Source organism: Acanthochromis polyacanthus, chromosome 1 (genome assembly GCF_021347895.1).
Source record: "Acanthochromis polyacanthus isolate Apoly-LR-REF ecotype Palm Island chromosome 1, KAUST_Apoly_ChrSc, whole genome shotgun sequence".
Classification (NCBI taxonomy): Eukaryota; Metazoa; Chordata; class Actinopteri; family Pomacentridae; genus Acanthochromis; species Acanthochromis polyacanthus.
In genome coordinates, this window is record NC_067113.1 from 33,370,558 (window position 1) to 33,397,393 (window position 26,836).

The 26,836-nt window shown below is 39.2% G+C and overlaps 1 protein-coding gene across 22 annotated transcripts in view; it reads left to right on the forward strand.

Annotated features, from left to right (window-relative positions):
* The first annotated feature begins 473 nt into the window (after positions 1-473).
* Positions 474-26,836, forward strand: part of mark3a (MAP/microtubule affinity-regulating kinase 3a) — a 75,398-nt gene continuing 49,035 nt past the window's right edge. For 20 of the 22 annotated variants that reach the window (XM_051960198.1, XM_051960461.1, XM_051960377.1 and 17 more), the window contains exons 1-5: positions 474-1,088; positions 9,116-9,298; positions 10,357-10,410; positions 21,557-21,605; positions 26,430-26,495. In XM_051960198.1, the coding sequence (XP_051816158.1) occupies positions 1,038-1,088; positions 9,116-9,298; positions 10,357-10,410; positions 21,557-21,605; positions 26,430-26,495 (403 nt within the window). In that variant the 5' untranslated portion in view covers positions 474-1,037. Of the gene's footprint in view, positions 1,089-5,872; positions 6,055-9,115; positions 9,299-10,356; positions 10,411-21,556; positions 21,606-26,429; positions 26,496-26,836 lie in introns of those variants that run through there. The other 2 variants (XM_051960286.1, XM_051960926.1) reach the window with 2 other exon arrangements.

The window sequence follows — 26,836 nt, forward strand, 5'->3', positions numbered from 1 at the left end:
TTATAATAAAAATCACGAAAAAAGCAGTACTTTTTAATGGAAATCTTAACCTGTTTTTACTTTAACAAATTAAATTAAAAAAATAAAAATGATTTTAACAGCTTACAACTTTATATAAATAGAATAAAATACACATTTAAAATGACTGACGTATATTAATGTCTACAAATGCACAAAATGGGAAAAAAAAGAATGAACTTAAAAAATAATTACATATTTACAACTTAAAATTTACTTTTTAAAAATAAAGTAAATGCTTTTTGGCTTAAGAAATGCAGACATCACACAACCAATTACGACATTCAATGTATATATAATAATGCAACATGCATCAGAGGAAATTAATATTTACATGAATGTATAAATGAATAAATATTTCACTGAGCCGTCGGTAGTTCGACGTCCTACTGAGAGCTGAAATGTCGGAGCCCGGCAGCGGTCCATGAACGCCTCCTAATCCAGCCCCGCCGCTGAGTAGCCATTTTGGTCCCACCTAGAACAGACCCAGCCGCTTCACTTCGGGCCGCCGGAGATGGAAGAAACCGAGCCGACGGCGAGCGTTTCAGCCTTCCGAAGCTCCTGAACCCCTCCGACAAACCTCCAGTGGTGACTCTCGACGCCATGGCTCATTTCTAGACCGAGTGGTTGAGCAGAAAACCCAGAAGAAGAAAGAAGAAAGCCTGTGGCGATTTTTTTGGAAGTGGCGACCGACCGACAGGCAGGCAGACAGCGCCTTGACGGTAGTTGAGTTTAGCTTCACCGACGCCGGACACTGATTTACCGTCTGGAGGCCGTGGACCCCGAACACTCCTCTGCTGTTAGTATGCTGGTTGTCGCGGAGGTTTTGTGGCTCTCCGACGGTTCGGCTGCTCGGCTCTAACGTCCGGTCTCCCCTGAACACTGTCACGATCCATGCTGAGCCCGTCGGTCCGGACGGAGCCGCAACGCCAAGCAACGACCTCGGCTTGATTTCGGACCGAACTCGGAGGATTCGGGACTTCAGACAGACTCTGGTTGAAGAAGGACGAATAACGAAGATGTCAACAAAAACTCCTTTACCCACCGTCAACGAGAAGGTGACGGAAAGTGTAAGTAGAAAGGCTCGTTTGTTGGTTTATTCCACCTTCCGTAACACATCACAGACACATTTTATTAAAAAAGGACAAAAATGGCCGTTGAATATCATCTTGTTGCTTTTTTACACCAGAAAAGAGCTCATAGTTTGACACACTTTGTTGATAAATCGTAAACAAGCATATCCTCTACGTCAAACACGCCTCGTAGTTAAAAATCATCCTTACTAATCACACGTATTCACATTTAAATGTGTTTTTTATTCATGGGTATTCGTGTAACTGTCGGTATTTAGGATGTACTCTGGATATTTAGGCCCAAACGCGAACAAAACTACAGTACTTTGCCTGCTGGTTCTGGCAGGCAACAGTAGTTTCTGTCCGGTCCGCCTATTGGCTTCCTCGGCTGTCACTCAAAGCGTCCAACCGCTCAGCTTCCTAATATGGTCTCATTAGTCCCGCCCCCCCCCGTCAGAGACCTGAATGTGCTGTGTGAAAGAACGTCGTTGTCAAGGTAACTGCAGTTTCTCCGCTTCCGGTCGGGATTTTCAAAATTGAACTCGTCGCATTAACCGACTGAATGAAAAGTTTCAGGGCGTTTTCTGCTGTTTTTTTCCTCACAGTGGGCTCGTTTTTCTCTGTCCTGCGCCTCTATGGAAACAGAACAACCATGACTGGAAGCAGAAAGAGTCTAGAAATGTCTTTTGTCCTGGACGACTCATTTCAACTGCCATTATTCAGAAAAAAAAGAATTCCCTTTGATTATTTATTTTACAAAAAATCCAAAAATCTGGAATCAAAACTAATACAACTTTTTTAATGAATGTCCATGGGTGTTCCAACTGCTTGGAAAAATGGTGACTTTAAATACTTTATATACCTATTGCTTCTTAAATTTTTAATTTATTTACTTTTTTTATTTCCTACTTTTTTCCTATATGCTATTTGTGCTCTGTGCAGTTCAGCCCAAAAGAATAAATAAATCTCTGAATTTTTGTCACTTGAATGTCATCATGACGTCTCAGTTGCACTGAGTTGCACAGAATATATGTTTTATAAGGAAATTTGATTAGAGCAAATAGTTTATTTCTTGTGATTTTAAAAAAAGAAAACATGTTGAGTTAATTCTGAAGAAATATCTTAATTTCAAGCTTATATTTGGGTAATTTTCCCGATGCAACAATGCAAATCATTAGTAGGAGGACCGTCAGACAGTTAAAACTATTTTCTTTCTGTTTTAACAATTTCTGCCTCTGCTAAATGGTGACATCAGGGTTTTTTTAGACGTTTTTAATTTTGCATTTATTCTTTTTAAAAAAAAAAAAAATCATGCATTTCAAACCTGTCAGTGGGTTCATGGGGTTAACTGAAAAGGACCTGATCAATTTCTCCCTCCTGTATTACCATTATTCCTTTTATTAACCATTAAAATATAAAATATGTGTATTTTAATAGATTTCCAGACCCTCCTATGTGTCTTGTTCAGTGTTTCCATGAGGTAAATTTGTGCTATTTTTGAAATGTTTCAGTAGAACAAGTTAAAGGAAACTGAAAAATTGGACTGAACTTCTGCATTTGAGAAAAAACAAGTTTTTATACTGACTTGAGATGGATTTTTGCTCTTTCTAGAAAGAGTTAAAGCATCATAGGAGATGAAACACCTTTTATTTGGACATTGCGGATATTAAATGCTGAGGTGTCAAGACACGGTCGATACAAGCTGACGTAAAGGACTAAATACAAGTTTCCCAACTGAAAAAGAATCCCTGAAAGCCTCTCTCCTTTTTAGTTTTTCTTCTTCTTGGTGTTTTCGTGCTTGGCTTTGTTTCCAGCTTCTTTTATTTAATTTATTAGAGCATAACTAAATGTTCTGCCTCCTTTTAATGACACTATTCAGCTGAGTTTTATCAGCTAAGGATTCTTTTCATTGTGATGGAACATTAGAAACTAAGAGAAGACAGAAAACTTTGATTAACTGGTCATGATAAGTGTTATTGATATAATTTGCTGATTGTTCCAGCTGTTTTTTTTATTGAGTCTTGTGACAGAAAAGTCCAGAGTAAACCATTGAATTTCCTCTGGACGTGTTGGCTCCTCTTTGTGTAGCTGTTGGGCGGGTTGTGGTTCCGCTGCGAGTCATGCTCTTTAAATGAGGCCGTTTCTACACGCATTGGATTCAAACTCCGTTCAACTCCATTTTGCTGCCATACATTCCTTTTTCCGTCCGTGTTGCTGCAAACACGTAATGTCTGCATGTGATATCATCTGGATCTCATGACTCATCACGGCAGCAGCAGAGAGTCAGCTGGAGATAAGAGCTAGCTGCGCACAAACACAGCGAGATGTGGGGAAACTTATTGATCCCGACGGAGAAATCAGGCTTTTCCTCGAGCTGTTAATGTAAAGATTCAGGCCCTAAATCAGCCGAGGCACAAATGGCAAAAAAAAACAGAAAATTAGTGCTGCAATTATGTGTTGATTTTAAAGTGGCAGCTAGTGAGTTATTCAACCATTTTAGTCAATTTCCCTGAATAATTTGCCCTCTTATTACATTAATCGCCTACTGTTTAGACAACTTGAGCAGTTTTTAGGAACAAAAAACTCCAAATTCTTTGATTTCAGCTTCATAAATGTGAATATTTTCTGGTGTGTTTCTTGCTCTTGACTGCAAATGGAATTTCTTTGGACAAAACAAGGCAAAACTGATTAACTTTTTTCACGTTTTTCTGACATTTTCCAGCTCAAACCGCTAATCGAGACAATAAACAGCAAAATAATCCCCAGTAGAAATCATTGTTGGTTATAAGTTGTTTCTTTTCCTGGTTCTGATTAAAGCTACAACAATTAGTGAAGTAGCTGCCCTCTTATTTCATTAATCACCAACTATTTTGTCAACTGTTTCATTGGATTTGAGCAATTTTTAGTAACAAAAAAAGTTGTAATTCTTTAGTTTCAGCTTCTTAAATCTGAATGTTTTCTGGTTTCTTTCCTCCTCTCTGACAGTAAATGGAGTCTCTTTGGACAAAAGAAGACATTTTTCTGACATTTTCTAGCTCAAACAACTCATCCAGATGATAACAAACAAAACAATCCCCGGTGTAAATAAGTGTTAGCTGCATCATTGGTCCTAAATCATATCAAATCTGATGTCATTGGAGTTTGGACAATTGCCTCGTGTTCTTTCATTGCTATGGACATTTGTTGCTGTTTTCCTATTAAGACAGAATAAAATGAAGACAACAACCAGATAAAAGAAGTTATTGTTAGCTGCAGATATAATTAAAATAGGATCTAAAGAATTAAAGGTGAAACTGGGCTTCTTCGGAACTCCAAGCAGTTTCTAGGTGTCTTTTTTTTGGTCCTGTCACATTTTTCCTCACTGTGGGTTCATTTTTAATACAATATAAAGTCCTGCAGCTCTATGGAAACAGAAAAAAACATGGTTAAAAGTAGAAAGGACTCAGAAATGTCTTTTGTTTTTTTCTGTTTAATCTTATTGGTTACATTATAGCTCAATCTCGCTGCACAAAAGTTACATTTCTTTGATTATTTATTTAATGACAGTTGCAGAAAATGATATCGGCTTGTTCAACATTATTCCAAGTGTCCATACATGTTACCAACCTATTTTTTTCTAACCATGCAGCATGTAATTAATCATTCCAGTATGTTTTATTTTCCTCTCAAACCCTCTAATCAGTTTCCTCAGTGGTCCATCTGCTCTGTGTAAACACTGCCTGCACTTCAGCCGAATAGTTGATGAATTTTCGTAAGGTTACCGTTGTTTGCAGCTGAGTCACTACTGACTTCACGGTTGTACCAAAGGCGTAGAATTTTTTAGCTTTTACAGAATCTGTTTAGAGCAAACAGTTTATTTTTGGTGAATTTTTAGCTGAGACAAATAGAATGAATTAATGTTTAGATTTTTAATTCCAGATCTGGTTAATTTTCTCGACAGAACCACACGAGTACTTCCAGGACTGTCAGAGAGCTGAAAATTGGAAGTTTCTTTCTGTTTCTCTGAGTTCTTTTATTCATTTCTTTGTCTATTTTTTAACAAACATGCCAATTTGATTCCATCGCGCCTTCTAACTTGTGCTTGGATGACCAGATTTTTTAAAAATTTAAGCAAAACTTTGTGCAGGCGGTTTAATTTTCCAGTGAGGTGTGAGAATATCACGATTCCAAGCTTGGATACGTGTAATTTTCCCGACAAAAGCGCACACCCCAGACGGTAAATTCAAGAACTATCAGGAATCTGTAAACCTTGAGATTTTTTTCTGTTTTTACAGTTTGTGGCTCTGATAAATGGCACCGTTCAGTCTTTTATAAACAACATGCCAAACTGAGCCAGTGTCGAGGCTTCTCAGTTGCGTTTTTAATTTATTTGTACAGAATCGGGTGAATTCCTAAACAAGACATGCAGAATATATAGATTTTGATGAAGTATCACAATTTTAAGCTCAGATTGGGTTAATTCCCCAGAGCGGTGACACATTCAAGAACGACTTATTAGCTGAAAGTCCAAAGATTTCTTTCTGCTTTCACAGTTTCTGGGTGGGATGCATGATGTCATTTTGGCAGTTGATAAGAAAAGGAAACGTGCCTGGGGTTAAGTGGGGTAATAGCGCCGTAAAACCCGTTTGCTGTGACGGATCGATGCGTTGTTAAAGGGAACTCCTCCTCCGTTGCTCCTCCTTCGCCGCTCGCCTCCACCTCTGCTCACCGGCTGTAGGTAGAGGAGGACACCCGCTGTTTGTGGGCTTTTATTTTGAGAAGACGGCCTCTGGTTTCCTGTCTGGTTGTGTCGGCTGCAGTCGGTTGACTCGGCTCGCTGCTCTCACACTCTCTGTGGTTGTCGGGGCTCTGAGTCGGGAGAATCTGGTGTTGTGGGAACCTCTATGGGCATCATCGGCCGGCTGAAGCGTTTCCCTGCTCAAACATGACGGGCTCGCAGGCGGCCAGGAGACACCGCAGCTTTGTGAGTAACCATCGAGAAGGAAAGGAATCGGGTTAAGCCGGCAGATTTATTTATTTTTTTTACTTGTTACAGGAAGTTGCCAGCTGAAAAAATGGAAATGGTGGTCTTTGAAGAGATGTTTGTGTGCAGAGAAGGAACAAAAAGTGCATCCTAATGTTCCTGCAGGCGCTGCTTCTTCTTTTTGCTGGTATTCAACACTGACCTTATCCTGGTTGGTGGTATTTTTATCTCCGCTGCTATCACTGAAGAAGTCCTAAAATATTCCAGTAGTGACTTAAAGTGTGTCTGCGCTGCTTCACGGGGAGGAAAGTGACCTTATTGCGGTTTTATAGCTATTCTAAACGCTCTTTTTGCCATCTTTAACACTCTGCAGCGTTGCTTTGTTGTGACCTTGTCCTACCTTGATTTTTATGAGACAAGTGTTTGATTTACGGTCTGTGTGGTGAAAGTAGGTTATGTTTGACTTGTGTATAGAATTCTGGGTCTGCATGAAAGTCGATGCTGGGGTTGTTAATTTCCTCACTTTATCACTGTCCCGTTCGATGTCTGCGGGACGAATGGGGTCAGTTTGGTCGGGGGTGGGCCGGGCTGGGCAGAGAGCACCGCCACATTTAGTGAGGCGTCGGTCGATACCGAGGCCCCACCGGGTATCTGTCAGATAGTTTTTTTTATTCTCTGGTTGTGAGCACAGTGGCCAAAAAATCAATGGCTCCATCGGCGGCGCTGTCAGAGTTGTGTAACATAAAATCCAACCAGCACGCTCATCGTTTGTTTGATGGCAACAAAGCAGAATTCATTTGGTTTTCCCAACAGTTAACCCCTGAATTAGGTCTTTAAGCAACTTTTTTGCAGCCTAAAACCTTAGAAAATAGAAAATAAATGTGATTCTTTCAACTGAAATGCGCCAAAATCAGCTGTCCTGATAACGTAACTGATCAGTATAACAATAAAAGAGCAGAAGTGATGTTTTTTCTCGAACAAATATGAAATTACATCAAGATGTGGGTGCTTTGCCTCTTTAAATCCACAGTTTCTACCTCATAAAATTGGCTAACAGTGTAGGAGTCAGACTGCTGTGATGGATCGGCCCTCTAACTTTTTCTGTGCATCCTGTTTTCTGGACGCGTCCGTCACACAGTATTTCACAGAATTAGATGTTTATTATGTTTTTTGCAGAATTGGTTTGGGTTTCTGAGCAGTTTTACCTCAAAATTTGTTGTTTAAGCAATTTTTTTGCAGCCTAAAACTTTGGAAAATGGGATTCTTTCAACCAAAATACACCAAAATCAGACATCAGGATGTAAAGTTAAATATAAGAGTAGAAGGGATGTTTTTCCTGCAAGATTCGTGTGCTTTACCTCTTTAAATCCACAGTTTCTACCTCATATAATTGGTTAACGGGACTGGAACCAGACCGCTGTTATGAACTGACCCTTTCATTTTCAGTAATCTTTAGTTGTCGCTCTGCTGTGTGTCTTATTTCTGGACATGTCCGTCTCACGATACGCCACAGAATTTGATTTTATTTACGTTTTTTGCACGTTGCATATGTCTTTTTGTGCATAAAACTGATTGTGATGCTTTATCAAGGGTAAAATGATGCACAGTCAAGAAGAAAACAGACAAAACATGCCAGAGTTTCTGTTATGGAGCTAAGCTGCTACAAAGCTAACCAGCAGGATGAGAAAATGAGGAGGACAAGAAGTGAGAATATCCCAAATAAACAATGAAATGGCCTAAAGTTCAGCCCAGGTTACTGCTTTTCACCCTGGCCACATTTTTTCAGTTACATAGTCGATGACGTGTGCGCTGACCTCGATTAAAATGTTACGAGACAAGTCAGAGTGGGATAATTAAAGCAGCTTTTAATCTAGAATCATCTGAATATGCATCCATAAGCAGCAGAAAGTGTTTCCCAGTTAATCTTTGGGGCTTTATTTATGATTTAACACGAGGCAATGCAGGCAAACACGTTCAATAATACGTCTTCTTTTAGACTAGCGCACAGAAAACATCCAGAATGCACATTTAGGAGTTGATTTTACTGCGTTCTGATGAAGACTTCACTGATGGTACATGTGTTTAAAGGAGTTTTCTCGGTTTTCGTTCACACTTCAGCAGCACTTGTGCATGTCAAAGTTTCAGCTCTTTGTTCCTGTCTCTATTCTGACCGTTCATATGTCATTCACAGCCTGATTTACAGAACATTTTATTCCCAAAAGCATTTCAAAGTAGGGTTTTCTGTTTGCATTCACAGCATTTTCTGATTTATGGAGAAATAAAAACGAGAGATCCAAAATCCTCTCTAACATTTCAGCAAAATCAAACCATAATCTCGCATTGTCCAGTGTTACAATCTCTCCATTGCAAATTAATGTAAATTAGGGCATTTTTTCATACATATATAATGCCTAATTTTCATATGTTATGAGAATGTGGAGTACAAAAAGTGGTTGCCTGGTGTGCTCGGTTAAAACTTTCCCACGTTAGCCCTCAGCGTCTCTTAAATCCAAGCAAATGTTAACTTGATTATTAAATTTTGAGCTGATGTGATTAGTTTGACCTCAGAGAATTAATCTGATATTTGAGAACAGATTACTAGTTTGAGTGTTTTTCATTCCTAGAAGCCAAAATTAACCCGTTCCACTCCCAGACGTGAAGATTTGGGGCTTTTCGAGGTGTAATATGATAAAAACAAACCTGAATATCGTTCACTTTGTGAGCTTGTGATGGTTTCTGTCTTTGTTTTCTGATATTTAACAGATCAGAAGTTTAGAAGTTAGTAGATATGTTTTAAAACGATGCTGCCTGCAGTCGAATCTGCATCCTCCGTCCTCGTTTTCAGGCTCCTGCAGGATCTATGAGCCATCTGTGGCCGGTGGAAGAAAAGCTCACTTTCTTTGTGTGAATGCAGAACTATAAATATCAGTAGTGTTTTTTCCTGTGGAGACGTCACAGCGGGTCAACATGAGTCACCGCTGATACACGTAGATGCTCCTCATTAACAGCCATTCAACAAGCGGCATAACGTTTTGCTGTTGTTTTTTCCTCCTTCCCACAGCACACGTCTCACAGTAATGGACGTCAGGAGATCAGCTCGCGCTCGACTCGGACCGGCGTTCGGTCCCGGAGCTCCGAGGAGCCTCAGCAGCCCCACGTCGGCAACTACCGGCTGCTCAAAACCATCGGCAAGGGCAACTTCGCCAAGGTCAAACTGGCCCGGCACATCCTCACCGGCAGAGAGGTGAGATCTCAGAGACACCGTGTGGTTTTAGTTTGAAAATAATCATCTTTACATATTGATTGACACATGAACTGATCGAAAACGACAAAAACGGTCTAAATTAGGGATGATTTGAACCTTAGATTTGGCCTTGTCACGGGGATTTTGAAGTGTTTCAGGTGCCAGTAATGCACAAATCTGAAGTCTTATTTGGTTCACAACATGTTAAAGCTTCTCCTCCTGTTATATTTGCTGTGGTTTGTGCAAGACTTAAAAAAATTCCTGTAAGTCTTGTGTAACATAGTTTTTAGATTATTAAAGTTTGTGATCAGTAGGCATCTGTACAATAAAGGGAACAAATTGTTTAGATTTTATCCATAAGAGACAGTTGGGTGGAGTCAGTGGTAGGACGTCTTATTATGTGAAAACGGAAGGTGATATTTCTTGCATTAATGATATTTTTAGGCCAAAAGCGGTTCAGTTCAGAGTCTTGGGTGTTTGGATACATAAAGCGTCAAATCAGCTAGAGATGCAGTGGATGGAAAGTTTGATATTTTACAACTATAGAGGGTTAAATGCGTTTGTGGAAAAGTGATTTCTCAGGTTTAAAAATATTGTTAAAGTATTGTTTTATGCCAAGTTTCTGAGTAGAAGATCTGAAGCAAAGCGAGCGGCAGCAGCTCCACACGCTGGCAGATTCATGGCTGTAAATCTCATTGGCACTGACGGCCGAGCGTTTGATCTGTTCATAATTGATGAGCAGAAAGAGCAAACCTCCCCTTCGACATTTAAGGAAGCGACGCCGCTCTTTTCCCCTCAGTCCCCTCCTGGTTCTCTTAATTATTCTGCTCTTGCATTGAGCCGTGTTTTTAACTCGTGCAGGTTGCTGAAGCTGTGGTCTCGCTCGCTCAGACGGCGGTTTGCTTTAAGGGCTCCCGTTGGAAAAACATAAATGTGGCTGCGGTCTGTTTCTCCGAGTTGTTGTGTTTTCTGCTTCCGCTTCCTCTCTTTCACACTTCTCTGCTGTTTCGTCCCACTCAGCTCAGTTTCGATTCTGTTTTTTTTCTCTCTCTCCACAGGTGGCAATTAAGATAATAGACAAGACGCAGCTGAACCCAAACAGCCTTCAGAAGGTAATTTACCCCCCCGCCCGCCTCTCTCTATGGCAGAATTCATTTACTAATTCATGAAGCACAGCAGATTGAGTATTAATTGTGTAAATGGGAAGCGGGGCATGCTGGGACGGAGCATGTGTTCTTCATGGAGCTTCCTGGGGTGAATAAAGAGCTGGAATTAGGATGATTCAGCTCCATGTTTACTGTTCAGTTTTTAAACCCCAGGCCTTAAAAGGAGAGCCTGTCTGTGTGTTGTTGAGCAAATTCACATAAGAAGCAGCGAAATTCAAGTGTTTTGGCCACTTTTAGCGCTCATTTTTCAGTGTCGTATAAAATCCTGCACCTCTGTGGAAACAGAAGGAAAAAGAACTCAGAAGTGTCTTTTAAACAAAGTTGAACTGCCATAAATCATGAAAAAAATGAAATATAATTAGAATTTATTTGATTATTTATTCCACAGAAATGAAAAAAATGGAATCAACATGCACAAGATTTTTCTTTGTATCTATAAAGATGTTTTTTTGTCATATTGGAAAACAGTGAAGCGACTTACATGCTCCAGATAATTTCCTATTTACATTTTTAATTTGTTTCCATACTTAGGAGGTCTGTCTGCAGCCTGCAGTTCGGCTAAAAAGTTGTTGAATTTTTGTCACTTGACTGTTGGTCACAGCTGACTTCCTAATGTCTTGACAGATGCGTGAAGGAGCACAGAATTTATTTTTTTTTACAGAATCCATTTAGAGCAAACAGCGTATTTTCTACGACCGCTTAAATAAGGCAAGTGGAATAAAGCGATTTTAATGAAATGTCATGATTTCAAGCTTAAATTAGGTTCAGTTTCCCAGTTTTTCCTGTTTTTGAGGTTTGTGTCTTTGATTAATGGTGTCAATTTAGTTGTTTTTGTAAAGATAATATGGCTTTCAAAACTGCCTCAGTGATCTATGGCTCAGAATGTTCAGAAAATTAAAAACAGAAGCAGTAAATGAAAGTATTTAGGCTGTTCAGATTTGTCCCAATTGAAGGCCTTGCTGACGGTTTCACAGTCATTTTGAGCAGTGCAAACAGAATCCTTAACTTATTTATTGTGAATTTTGAAACCAGGATTGCAGAATTTAGTGACTTTTTTTGAAATGTTGTGACTTCAAGCTTGAATGTGGCTCATTTTCTGATCTTCACAGCTCAAAAACCAGCCATCGTTTATGTTCTTGCGGTTTCTGTTTCTGATAATTGATGTAAATTTAGTGAGTTCTGTAGAGAAAAGATTCCTTTCAACCTAGCTGGTGTGTTTAAACAAATTCAGACAGGAAGCAGTAAATCCAAGTATTCTGGCCACTTTTAAAGGGCCTGTTCCTTCACTGTCTTTGTGTTCCTGAAGAATCATTCGTCTCACAGAGAAACCAAAATGTCATTTTTCTCTCCACCTTCCTCCAGCTCCTGCTGCTCGGTCGTCACACAGCTGGGAGTGACTGCTTTGTTTTCCTCGTTAGATCAACCAAACCAGGAAGCGGCTTTTGCTTTTAAAATGCAAATTTCCCACGCTGGTGAATAGCAGTTTCACTTCACAGTTTGAAGCCAGCCGGTTGAGAACGAGCTGCCCTTAACCCTCCTTTCTGCTCGCTCTGCGCTCATTAGCAACTTAGATGTGTGTGTGGTTGTTTTGATCTGCCTCTCGGCCTGGAAGTGGTTTTATTTTTAATTTTTTTGGAGGGGTGGAAGGCGGAGCGATATCGACCGTGCAGGCTTCATTTCTGCTCGTGGGACAGAGCGGACGAGGCCGAGCGTTTTCGGCTGCCGCTGCTGCTGCTGGTGGTGATGTTGGCCCCCGCCGCCCGGCTCCTCTCAGCGGTCGGCCAGTGGTTTTCCATCAGTTTTTCCAAAGCTCCATTGATTGTGGCCTTTGTATGTCGGAGGCCCGGGCCCTTTGGCGTTGGCGGTGACGCTGCGTTGACAGAAAAGCACTGAGTCATGACAGCGCCGTTCACAGCAGCACAAAGCGCCGGGCTTTTGTTGGCAGTCCTTGTTGTTTTTAGGTGACTGCTTTGTCAGAGTGGAGGAAAAAAAAAACTTCTCTTTTTAAGGTGTTTGTCAGGTTATTTTTTTTTCCTGCCGTCCCTCGAGGGATTTGAGCTTCTTTTAGTGTTTATTTTAAGGAAGTGGAACGAGCTGAGAAAATAGAAACCACATTTAAATCCTTTTTCCTGATTGACACATTAAATGCTCCTGGTCCTGTCACACGTTTCCATTTATAGCTGAACTTTCTCTGTTTTTTTTTTTTTTGCTTTTGTTGTTTTTTCTCTTTTCCTTTTTTGTTGGATGAGTTGGAGATTCGGAGCTGAAGGAAATCCTGATGTGGATTAGATGAGCCACTCAGTAATTGGCCTTAATCCACCAGGGTCACTCATAACAACCCTCCAATGGTTTCTGGGTGTTTTTTTTTTGCTTCTGTTTCATTTTTACTCACTTTTTCACTGTAATATAAAGTCCTGCCCCTCTATGAAAACAGAACAACCATGACCTGAAGTAGAGAAAACTTGACAGTGTATTTTATGTAGTAAGATACAGATTTTTGAATCATTCTGTACAAAATTTGAAATAAATTTGGATCATTTTCGTGCCCCTAATGGACACATTTGTAGTTGTTTTTGGAAACCTTTTGTGATTTTGGACATTTCTGAATAATTCTGTACAAGTTTCAAGACATTTTGGACAAATTTCACGTAACTTAGGACGTTTTCTTTCTCATTTTGGACCAATATTAGGTCATTTTGGACGATTATTTTGTTGGAGGTTGTGCTTTTTGGTTCCTTCTTTCCTTCTTCAGTCTGTTTCATGGCTGTTTTTTTGTGCATGTTAAAGGTCTGCAAACTTTAGTTAAAGCCATTTAGGACTTTTTATTTGTTTTTTTGTTTTTTTTTAATCATTCTGGCCACGTTTTGTGTCATTCTGGACAAATTTTAGGTCATTTTCGACATTTTTTTTGAATCATTTTATGCAAAATTGAAGATCAATTTTTAAGTAATTTTAAACTTTTTGGCATCACAAGGGACACATTTGTAGTTGTTTTGGATACTTTTTGTGGTTTTGGAGACTTTTAAATCTTCCTGTACAAGTTTGGAAACATTTTGGAGAAATTTCAAGTAACTTTTCTTTGTCATTTTGATATATTGTTTTTGTTAAACTCTGAAAATTTTACTAAAAGTCACTTTGAACTTTTTATTTGTTATTTTGATTGTTTTTTTTTTTAATAATTCTGGCCACATTTTAGGTAATTTGGGACACTTTTTTTAATCATTCTGTACAAAAGTCAAAATAAATTTTAAATAATTTGAATCATTTTGAAGCGCCAATGGACAAATTTCTATTTTTTATGGATACTTTATGTGATTTGGGACATTTCTGAATCATTCTGTACAAGCTTTGAGATATTTTGGTCAAATTTCCTGTAATTTTGGACATTTTCTTTGTCATTTTGGAACACTATGAGGTCATTCTGGATATGTTCTGGGTCATTGAGCCATGCTGCATTTATTTTGTTGACCCAGTAGGTTTGTTTTTTCTTTAAGTCTTTATGATTTGTGTCTGTACTTGTTTGCTGTCTGCTTTGTGCAAACACTGCCTGCAGTTCAGCCGGAAAGTGTCAGAATTTTTGTCTCGTGACTGTTGCTCCTTTCCTGGCTTTTTAATTGTGCAGACCACCGCAGAATTTGTTGTTTCTCACAGAATCTGGTTAGAAAATAGCAAATTTTAGTGAGTTTTTTAACGAGACATGTAGAATAAAGTGCATTTAATGAAGTAGTAGTTCAAATTTTTTCAAATATGCTTTTTTTATTTAGCCAAAACTTAAGAGAAACTCAACACCACTCTGTTTTTTTTAAACATTGTGGGGGAAACTTCTGGTCTGGTTCTGTCCACTGAGTTCTTTCCAACCTCATGTTGACAGGACTTTGGTTTTTGTGGATCCTTCAGTTACTGGGAGCTGTTTGGCTAAGCTAGCTGTTTCCCTCCTGCTTCCACTCTTTTAGATAAGATAAACTCACTATTGTTGCTTCTTTCTTGGCTGTAGCATATTTTTCTACAGACATGAGAGCATTTTGTTTTTTATTTTTTCGTGTGATTCTTCAAAATAAAAGCTTTTTTTTCAAACTCCTGTTATAATCCGCCACAAATCATATTCATTAAGGGATTTCCTTTTAATGCCTTAAAATCACGTAAATAACTGTTAAAATGCGTTACGGAATCACATAATACACATTTAGAGCTCTAAACGTGGACTAATTTGCTAAAAATAGCCCTCAATAAATGCACTCTTTCCTCCTGTTTGCTAGAATCTACAGTTTTTGGAAATTACTGAGCTGATTTTTAAATTATGCTACATATTTGAGGGATGTTTAGTTTGAGGAAATAGCAGAAAAAATGCTTTAAAGGATGACAACAGCTGATTGAATGCTACCCGGTAACTCCCGTGTTTGTGCGTCGGATGTTGTGTTCAGATGTTGTGTGTTTCTCTGCCTCTTACCTCAGAGCCGGTGCTGCTGAAACCTGCCTCAGCGCCGGCACCGCTGTGTCCTGACCTCTTATGTAACCGCAAGATTGGCGAGCGGCTGATAGCGGGGGATATCTCTCGTCTCCGCAGCCTAAATGTTTATTTTCGGCCCCCGTTCTTAATAGTTTGGCGGAGCCGAGTCGGCGCTCACATCTGTCACCGGCTGCTGGCGAAACCGTTGCGTCCTGATGCGACCCGCGGTTCTGCCGTCATCCCGGTGGAAGGTCGGGGAGGGAGCGAGACAAACCTGGAGCTTCTGATTAAATGTAAACAGAGTTTGCAGTCTGGGAAAACCTCCACTCGCTGTGCTGAGGTTTGGATTTCTGGATGTGGAGCTGTGGTTGTATTATCGCACCTTTTCTGGAGGAAGAACCTGCAGTGTGTCATGAAAAACGTCAATCAAACAGGAAAAATTCTATCAGCCAGCAGCACGTCTCACTTTTATTTCTATAATGTGAACTCTCCTGCGAAGAACGGACTAAAATCCTTCTGATTGTCAGGCTGTGAAGTTCGTATGTTGGGCAACTAAAGACTACTTTTATCGCTGATTATTCTTAATTTTCTCGCTTGTTTCCGATCTAAGATGTCAGAAAATGGTGAAAAATGGACATCAGTGTTTCCTAAAGTTGCTGACCTCAGATTTAATCAGAGTAATGGTGCACTATGGCTATGATTATTTTCATAACACTTTTCATACCTTTTTGTCAACAGCTTTGCTTTGTAAATACAGTCAATGCTTGAAGTAGGATTATCCAGCATCTATTGTTTATGTTAGTAATTATACATTAATGTTTCACATTTATAGAAGAATTCAAGGCAGATGTGGTTAATTTTGATAATTATCACTGTCGATTTGTCTGGCGGTTATTTTCTGGATTAATCGATCCATTATTTGGTCTGTAAAATGTCAGAAAATGGTGAAAAATGTTGATCGTTGTTTCTCGAGTGATGTTTTTTTTTTTTGTCACACAATCCAAAAAATCTCCAGTTTGCTGTCACATAAGTGGAAAGAAACCAGGAAACTTTCACATTTAAGAGGCTGCAATCCCAGGATTTACCGTTTAGATTCTTAGAAAGTTACTTGATAGTTGACTGGTCAGTGGTTTCTTGTAGCTTGAGTTTGACAGGGACGTTCTAGTTTGACTTGATCCACGTTTAATTCATCCTTATCCGTATACTTCCTGATTTAATTCATGGTTTTGCCGTTTTTAGGTTTAGTACAGCTGCTTAAAGCAAGGCTAAAGCTGTGTACTTTGTTTTTATGTACATTTTGAAATATCACAACAGAAAAAGTAAATGGAAATGGTATAATTTGATAAAAATGTCTTTAGGTGGTTTTTAATGGAAGAGTTAATGAGCTTCATGGGAGATGGATGGATGGATGAAGGATGGATGGATGGATGGATAGATGGATGGATGAAGGATGGATGAAGAATGGATGGATGAATAGATGATGGATGGAAGGATAGATGGATGATAGATGGATGAATGAAGAATGGATGGATGAATAGATGATGGATGGATGATAGATGAAGGATGGAGTGGATGGATGAAGGATGGATAGATGGATCAATGGATGGATGAAGGATGGATGGATGGATGGATGGATGAAGGATGGATAGATGGATGAATGAATGAAGGATGGATGGATGGATGGATGGATGGATGGATGAAGGATGGATGGATGGATGGATGAAGGATGGATTAAGAATGGATGGATGAAGGATGGATCAATGGATGGATGAAGGATGGATCAATGGATGGATGGATGGATGGATGGATGTTGGATGGATGTTGGATGTATGGATAGACATGAACATTTCAAAAGTTTGTTTCACATTCACACTAAATGCATGAATACGTTCAACAGCGAGCAACATCCAGCTACTCGCAGTAAAAACAATGAGTCTGTGTTACGTTATTTGACAGAAACAGTCCATTGTGCTTCAGTAAATGGAAGTCTAATTAACCAAACTGCTCATGATTTTCCTTTGGGGATGGTTTAAATCTCTGCAGGGGGGCTTCCAACAAATTCCTCCGTGCAGAAAAACACGGTGACTGCTCTCAACACGGACGTTAAAAGCTGTAATTGGGGTTTTCTGAGCGTTCGAGGTCTCGTATTAATGGCTGGCAGCTGCTGCTCTGAATTGATTCGGGCTCGAGGAAATTCAAGAAGCAGAAGAAGTGCCTTAAAGTCGCTGTTAATTTGAAGCAGAGCGTCTCTTCCCTCAGGTCAATTCGTCCAGATGAGAGCAAGACGTGAAGAGAGGAGCTGAGCTGAAAAGTAAAACAGAGATTTTACTGCAAAACTGATTCAGCTCCTCCAGGAAGGAATGATGGGAACGAGTTGGGTGTTTATTGGACATTAACATAAATACAGATCAAAATATCTGAATGCTTATTTTAATTCTGTAAATTAAGTCTCATTTTGAGGCTTACTTTTGTGATACTCGAGGTGTGAAGTCGTGACTTTTTGCTCACTTTAAAAAGGTGAAACATTTAGCCAGACAAAACAAACACTGTAAAGATATTCTTTATAGTCATCTATCAAAGTTGGAGATATTTTACTTTTAAATTCTTTTAATAGTTTGGAAACACTTTAAAGTCATTTTTGGACTCATTTTTAGTAATTTTTTTTAACCTTTCTAAGCCGTCCTAGACAGTTTGGACAGACTTTGAACCGTTCAGGTTCAGTTCTAGACAAATTTGAGTAGTTTCTAGTGATTTTTGGCAACTTTTAACAACATTTTGAGAGCACACTTATTTTGTGAGGTTAAATTTGAATAATTTTGGGCACATTTTTATTGTTTTTAGTCATTTTCGGAACCCTTCTAAGCCATCCCAGATGTTTAGCTCATTTTGGACAGATTGTGAACAGCAAAAGAGGATTTTTTTTTTTGGACAAATTTCTAACCATTTTACAAATGTGGAGATCTAAAGATTTCTGCATGATTGCGAGATCGCAGCACAGCGTCACTGTAACCATGACAACAAGCTGTCTGCTGATGATCACATGATTGTGATCCTGCTACAAATCCACGTCTGAGGACTGATCAGGACTTATCCATCAGAAATGATTCAAGGAATAATTGATTAAATTGTGGGGGTGTTTCTGAGTCCCATCAATTCCCACCCTCAGCTACATATTTAGGTCATGTGATCCGGTATCCATACATAACGTACACATGCAGAACACACGCCTGTGCTCAGCGAAAGGTCATTTAGTTTCTGCATTCTATGTTGCTGTGATTTCTGATCAATAACTAATAAGAAAAGCTGCATGTCTGACCGTGCCATACGGAGGAATGAGCAGCCTTGGAGGAGTACTGATCTGTCTGGGTGCTTTTCTTGCTCCATCTTGTTTCGGGGGTTTTGTCTTGTTCTGTGGGGTTTATAGATCCACCAGTGGGATGTTTGAGGTCTCGTGTTTTGCATTAAACGCTCGTGTTGCAGAGGCTGTGATCTAATTCGCAGTGACTCACCTCTAACTAGGTGGGAAGAAAGTTTACACAAGAGGAAGAGTGATCTAATGGCGAGCCCACGGGGTTTGTTTGACGAGCCTCAGATCTCTTGTAATCGAGGCGGATTTAACCTAAACAGGACGGGAGAGTTTTCCTCGAAGTGTTGCGCTGACAAAAGGTGTGACTTCACCCTCCAGCCGTGTGTCATGGGGCCTAAAGGTGCCCTGGATCGATCACACGGCCGGGTTGCGTAAGCGGAGCATCTGTGCATCATTGCGGCAGCATGACTGGACCGACTGCAGCTTTCTGTCCTCCACCTAATGGCTGCTTTGCGCGGTGAATCACCTCCTCGTCTTCCCTCTTGCGTGTTTTTCCACTAATTCTGTTTACTGCGCGGCATACCTGACAAAGTATTCGCACATTGTGGCCGGGGCGCTGTTTTGCAGCCGGCCCAGGTGTCAGAGCGGCTGCTATGTAGGACGCTCGGCCTGTGACAAAAACTTCACGGGGGAAGCAAACGCAGCGAGAGTCGGAGCTTCATGTCGAGGAGGTTTCCGCTCAGATTTATTCCCCTGTACTTTCTGGGAGCTCAGGAGAGTATTTTCAGGATAATGATGGGCAGAGCGGGATCACAGCGCAGCGTAATGACAGTCCAGAGCTGCTCTTCTTCATCTCCTCCTCTTCGTCCGTTAGCTTTAACCCTTCAGCCGCCTCCCAAACCTAAACGTGATTTATCGCCTCGGTTCGTCCCTCAGCCAGCGCTCGCTGCTCAATCTGGCTGTTTAAATTACAGTTCAGATGAAGAGACTCTGACAGTTTTGTTTTTGTTTTTAGTTGCAGAGAGATGGCATCCCTGTTGGTAGAAAGTAGAACACATCCTTCTGATCCTTACACAAACACTTGATCCAATTCTGACTGCAGTTAAAGTTTAGTTTCATTTTTTGAGATCATTTTTTTTAAACTTTATCTCCCTAAATGTCCAATCAGTTCCAAAAAGCGTTAAATTCTCATCAGTCTTGTAATGTCTTGCTTCATGTTTTGTTGAGTGAAAACCTAAAGTTTCAGTTTATTTGTGAATGAATGATTGTTAATTAATTCATCTGCATTAATTGATTTTTATCATGAGCGTGTGAAAAGTCAGCAGCTTTCAGTCTCTACAGACTGAAATATTATGGGATTCATATCAGTTTTCTCCAGTGTTTTTTATTATAGTGATGATCATTATTATTAAAGGTGATCTGTGATCTCTATTTATGGGTTTAGGCTTCATTTTGGACTTATTTTCCAGTCAGTATGGTTGCTGAAGATCATTCTTAAAAATAAATACGTAAAATGATTTTAAAAAGACAGTTTCACTTCATTAAAAAATACTAGATATATTTACTAAGTTTCTTTATAGTTTTATAAAAGAACAGGCGAGTCTCAGAAGGATAAATGAGCAAAAATACTGATCAGGAGGAAATAAATTGACACTATTAAAAATCTTAAAAGCATTAATTATCTTCTTTTTACCATTTTAAATATGGTAAAAAAAATAGTGTAATCTTAAGCTCAAATGTTGTAGAAGAACAAATTCCTTTTTGTAAAAATTTATGCCGACATTATTTACAGTTTTGACCTGTTTTTCTTGTTTTTTAGGTTTAACATGCAAATTTGTTGTATCTATATTTTCTGTGATTTTTTTTGTTATTGTCTATAATTTAGTAAAACATAAAATATGTAAAATACCAGTAAATTGTTTCAAAAATTCCAGTATATTTTTTTTACAGTGTAAAGCTGCAGACATTAGTTTAACTAATCGGAAGAAAAGAAATTGATGCTGTTTATAATCTGAACTAATTCGCCGTCAAAAATTGTGCTGGAGCTTTAGAAACTGAAGGCTTTTGTTGGATTTTCTTTGTCAGATGATTATTATCTGAAATATGTACAATTGTTGACGGTTTTAGAACAAAAAGAGCAGTTTTAGGACACAATTTTGAGCTCTGACCTGTTTTTTTTTTTAAATGGTTATTAATTAAACTAATCCAGAGCAGAACATTTGCGTTGCCAAAGTATAAATATGGGAAATTTCATAATTTTCACCGACTCATTGGTCAGAGCTGATGCCATAAAACGACTCATAAATGAATAAATAATAATTAACTCCTGTTTTATCGGGTTATTTTGTGGCTCTGATAGCTTAACTGAAGCGGTTTTTCTTCCTTCGTGTGTTTGGTTGAAGGGGTTTCTGTGTTTTCTGCTCGGCGCTGCGATTTGTTCGTCAGCATGTTACTCCCTGCTCATCAAAGTTTGATGCCTCTTCCATCTTTTTATGGAGGGGAAGAGAGCGAGGTGTAGTTAACAGCCGATCAATAATAAATGGCACTTGGTGTGTTTTATGCCTCCGACAGAGGAACGCTAAAAAGCATTTTTGGCTGCTGTGGTCGGTGTGGACAACAGAGTCTTATCAGTGGAGCTGCTGCATGTTTGGATGAACTCAGATTCCTGTTGTCGTGATGCCGTGACTAAATGAGATGTTTCTGAACCCAAAAGCCTCTAAGAATAAAAACCTGAGTTTCATTCTGTTTCTTCATCAGTAAAATAAATGAGCAGGACAGAAAAACTGAGAAACGTGAATCCACAGACACTTGAAGGTCTTAAATTTTCATTTGTTCCACCCTCGTGTCGTCCTGTGGGTCAAATTGACCCGTTTTAAAGTTTGAAAATGTGGAAAAAATATGTGTTTTCACAGTGAAACTTCTGATGTCCACATTTTTAACATTTTTGGGAAATTTTTTGAACATTTTTTTGGTGGAAATTTTTTTTTAGAAATGTTTCTTTAAGAACATTGACATAAAAATTAATTCAATTATAAATACTTGTCAAAGAAGCAGTTTTTTAGTAATTGTGCAGCTGCCTCCTTCTTTTTTTTGGTTGCATTTTTTTCTCAAAGCGAAGCGACAAATCCCACTGAGTTCCTGCTGATTTCCACATAATGTGAAGACGGACACTTCCAGCTTTTATTATCGTGGTTTTTACCTGCTGGAGGCGACTAATGTGTCTTTTATCTCCTGATTTACGTCCCAGTTGGCTGCATGAGCCGTCCAGAGGATTTTATGTGTTTCATTTAAAATCTGGAGTAAATTCTAAACCCCACATTTCTCTGTTTGTCTTTCAGCTCTTCAGAGAAGTTAGAATAATGAAGATCTTGAATCATCCTAATATAGGTAAGTGGATGTCACACAGAAATGCCGTATTTTAGCAGGAGAAGTGTCTGAAGTAGTTTCTGTACATTTGAAATCTTGTTCTGCTGGAATGTTTGAAGATTTTTGCATTTTAGAGGCCCAAAGACACACATGATCTAACTGTTCTGTGCTCTATCAGCTTGGCTTAAGTTAAAAACACAATTCTTTCAGCTTTTAAGTTCCTTTTTATTGTTTTACTTCACACAGACCTCACAGGAGGTTTCTAAAGTTTTTAAAAGTCCAACAATGCTGGCAAATAATCTGAAGTAGTTCAAGAGTTGAGATAAATTTGAGTTTCTGTACATTAAAAATCGTATTATGCTGGAATATTTGAAGATTTTTACATGTCAGAGAACCAAAGACACAAAAGATATTCACATGAAGCAGCTGTTCTGAGCTTTATCAGCCAGCTTCAAGTTAAAAGCTTCATTCTTTAATCTTTTTTAGTTCATTTTTATTCTGTTTTACTTCAAACAGACATCACAGGAGATTTCTAAATGTTCTTAGAAGTCCAACAATCCTGGCAAATAAATAAAAAGGACTTCTGGAAATACATCAGCCCTCTGAAGCAGGAGGAACAATCGGTTTACTGGAGGACAAACTGTGTAGTCTTGACATTTTCTGAAAGCCTTGTCAGACCAGATCCTGTCCTACATGTTATGCAGCCTTTACTGCCGGTCCTCCATGGGTAAAAGTAGGTAAAAGATGAAGCTGGAGGTTCAGTCTTTCCATGTTTTTCTGTTGGTAAACAGGAGAGCAGAGTTGCTGCAGCAGCATCACGAGAGGAAATGCCGACAAACACCAAACCGCTGCAGCGACTAGAAGCCAATATTACAGAAACCTCAGCTGTTGACAGCTCGAACATGAACTTAGTAGCAGCAGAGAGATAAAAAACGAAACAAAACAGCAACACAGTCTGACCAGGTCACATTTAGGAGGAAAAATCAACTCTTATTCTCATTACTGATGATTCTGTTGGCTGTTTTCTCAATTAATTGTTCCGAAAAATGTTGGAAAATGGTAAAGAAATATGACTAGATTTCACTTTAGAAAGGTGGTTTATTCATTGTAAAGGTGGTTAACAAAATATTATAAATGTGCATGTTTTAGGGCTCGTCACAGACGTTGGAGGTTTGTTTTTAAAATGAGACGATTCTGGAGAAAATAATGACTAAATAAATGACAGTTAAAACCGACAGAGCCTCCTGCTTCTAGGTTTAAGTTCTCTTAAAGTATTTATTGCGGCAAGATGCAGCGCATTTCAAAGGAGACCGCACAATTTGAGCTTTCCAACAAAGTGTCTGAGATTACAAAAATGTTGTCCAACCCTCGCCAATATAGAGCAACTTTAGCTAATATAGAGCAACTTTAGCCAATATAGAGCAACCTTAGCTAATATAGAGCAACTTTAGCCAATATAGAGCAACCTTAGCTAATATAGAGCAACTTTAGCCAATATAGAGCAACTTTAGCTAATATAGAGCAACTTTAGCCAATATAGAGCAACCTTAGCCAATATAGAGCAACCTTAGCCAATATAGAGCAACTTTAGCTAATATAGAGCAACCTTAGCTAATATAGAGCAACCTTAGCCAATATAGAGCAATTTTAGCTAATATAGAGCAACCTTAGCTAATATAGAGCAACTTTAGCCAATATAGAGCAACTTTAACTAATATAGAGCAACCTTAGCCAATATAGAGCAACTTTAGCTAATATAGAGCAACCTTAGCCAATATAGAGCAATTTTAGCTAATATAGAGCAACCTTAGCTAATATAGAGCAACTTTAGCCAATATAGAGCAACCTTAGCCAATATAGAGCAACCTTAGCCAATATAGAGCAACCTTAGCCAATAGAGAGCAACCTTAGCCAATAGAGAGCAACCTTAGCCAATACGGAGCAACTTTAGCCAATATAGTGCAACCTTAGCCAATATAGAGTAACCTTAGCTAATATAGAGCAACCTTAGCCAATATAGAGCAACCTTAGCCAATAGAGAGCAACCTTAGCCAATAGAGAGCAACCTTAGCCAATACGGAGCAACTTTAGCCAATATAGTGCAACCTTAGCCAATATAGAGTAACCTTAGCTAATATAGAGCAACCTTAGCCAATATAGAGCAACCTTAGCCAATATAGAGCAACCTTAGCCAATATAGAGCAACCTTAGCTAATACGGAGCAACTTTAGCCAATATAGTGCAACCTTAGCCAATATAGAGCAACCTTAGCCAATATAGAGCAACTTTAGCCAATATAGAGCAACCTTAGCTAATAGAGAGCAACCTTAGCCAATATAGAGCAACCTTAGCCAATATAGAGCAACTTTAGCTAATATAGAGCAACTTTAGCCAATATAGAGCAACTTTAGCTAATATAGAGCAACCTTAGCCAATATAGAGCAACTTTAGCTAATATAGAGCAACCTTAGCCAATATAGAGCAACTTTAGCTAATATAGAGCAACCTTAGCCAATATAGAGCAACCTTAGCCAATATAGAGCAACCTTAGCCAATAGAGAGCAACCTTAGCCAATAGAGAGCAACCTTAGCCAATAGAGAGCAACCTTAGCCAATAGAGAGCAACCTTAGCTAATACGGAGCAACTTTAGCCAATATAGTGCAACCTTAGCCAATATAGAGCAACCTTAGCCAATATAGAGCAACCTTAGCCAATATAGAGCAACCTTAGCCAATATAGAGCAACCTTAGCCAATATAGAGCAACCTTAGCTAATACGGAGCAACTTTAGCCAATATAGTGCAACCTTAGCCAATATAGAGCAACCTTAGCCAATATAGAGCAACCTTAGCCAATATAGAGCAACCTTAGCCAATAGAGAGCAACCTTAGCTAATAGAGAGCAACCTTAGCTAATATAGAGCAACCTTAGCTAATATAGAGCAACCTTAGCTAATACGGAGCAACTTTAGCCAATATAGTGCAACCTTTGCTAATATAGAGCAAGCTTAGCTAATATAGAGCAACTTTAGCCAATATAGAGCAACCTTAGCTAATACGTAGCAACTTTAGCCAATATAGAGCAACCTTAGCCAATATAGAGCAACCTTAGCTAATATAGAGCAACCTTAGCCAATACGGAGCAACTTTAGCCAATATAGAGCAACTTTAGCTAATATAGAGCAACCTTAGCCAATATAGAGCAACCTTAGCCAATGCAGAGCAACCTTAGCCAATGCAGAGCAACCTTAGCCAATATAGAGCAACCTTAGCCAATATAGAGCAACCTTAGCTAATATAGAGCAACCTTAGCTAATATAGAGCAACCTTAGCTAATATAGAGCAACCTTAGCTAATATAGAGCAACCTTAGCTAATATAGAGCAACCTTAGCTAATATAGAGCAACTTTAGCTAATACAGAGCAACTTTATTTCATGTACACTCCTTTTCAAAAGTATGGGGTCACTTAGAAATGTCCTTATTTTCGAAAGAAATGCATTTTTTTTCAATGAAGATAACATTAAATGAATAGTAAATCCAGTGTAGACATTGTTAATGTGGTAAATGACTGTTCTAGCTGGAAGCGGCTGATCTTTAATGGAATATCTCCATAGGGGTACAGAGGAACATTTCCAGCAACCATCTCTCCTGTGTTCTAATGCTACATTGTGTTAGTTAATGGTGCTGAAAGGCTCATTGATGATTAGAAAATGTGATGTTAGCACATGGATAAAAGTGTGAGAATTGTCTGGGTGACCCCAAACTTTTGAAAAGTAGTGTAGTTTTGTTTTAGAGACTCGGCTCATATTATTCTTCATTTATAAGTCGTACAGTTTCACACCATCATGATTCTAATAGTACCAGATTTTAGACAATCTCCCCAACAGAATTATGAACACATATATCCGCTGCCAGTATTTTGAAGGTAGATACCTGTAAAAAACATTTTCATAATTTCAACTGTTTGTTCCCTTGATATCACGGCTAATATAAACAAATCTGTGAGTATTATCACGCGTAATGGTGGAAGATCTGGATAGCTGAGTCTGTTCTTGTATGAACAAGATCCAACGTGCTTGGTTCGTCCCTATAATAAGCAGATAAAAGCTTTAAAGTAAAGGTAGTTAAATTGCCCTGAAAGAAGCCTGGGGTTCACAGCTGTAGATAATGGTGTGTTAGAGGTTAGAATTTAGGAGGAGCAGCGATTATCCAAATATTTACCTCTTCAGCTGATGAATAATCAACCTTTTGCTGTGTTTAAACACTTTAACATCCACTTAAAGCATCCATTTTTTCCACTTCCCTCACAGAAGCTCTCTGACACACATGCACGCACCACAAAATTCTCATCTGTTTGGTTTCCGAGACGGGATTCCCTGCTAATTATTTTTTATTTCCATTCGCTGCACTTCATAATTTCCTGTGCAGAAATGCGATTATAATTACCGATTATAATAGTAAGCGCTCACCAGCCCCAACACCCTCTCCAGCTACTCCCTCTCCGTCTTTGTCTCCCGTCCCACCTCGTCTATATTTAGCAGTGCGGCTCTCAGCTGCTCATCACACAGTCTTTTATCATATCGGCGAGCTGCTGCAGTGAACAAACCCAGCTTCTGGCCCGTACAGTAAACACCGAGTGCTGCTCGGCTCCGCTGTGGTCACGACACTCAAACACCGACATCCACGTGACTCCGCTTTCCCTCTTCCACTCGCTCCGGTCGCCTGTTTGGAAACTATTTTTCCTGCTCATGCCCATGAATTCATTACCGCCTCTGTCTGAATCTCCCCCATCTTTAGACATAATTGAATTTATAATTTCCTCCCTCTCTGTCTGTCTGTCTGCAGTGAAGCTTTTTGAAGTGATCGAGACGGAGAGGACGCTCTACCTGGTGATGGAGTACGCCAGTGGTGGTGAGACGCAAATTAAACTCAACACTAAACATCTGAAACATGTCAAACTTGTCCGACTGTGACTTTATGGTACTCGTCAATTTCTCGCATCCCATTCATTGTTCATGTGAAACACACAACGTCGCATTATGATGCGTTTCAAGCTACGTTTTGGCGAAATGGACTGGAATACCAAGGGCCTCTAAGTATCTTCTCCATAGGAAGAGCCGACCTTTTCTTGTCTTTACTGACATTACCCCTCATGTTGTCCTGAGGGTCAAATTGATCCGTTTGAAAATGTGGGGGAAAAAAAAAATTCGCAGTGAATGTCCACATTTTCAACATTTTTGGAAAATCTTTCA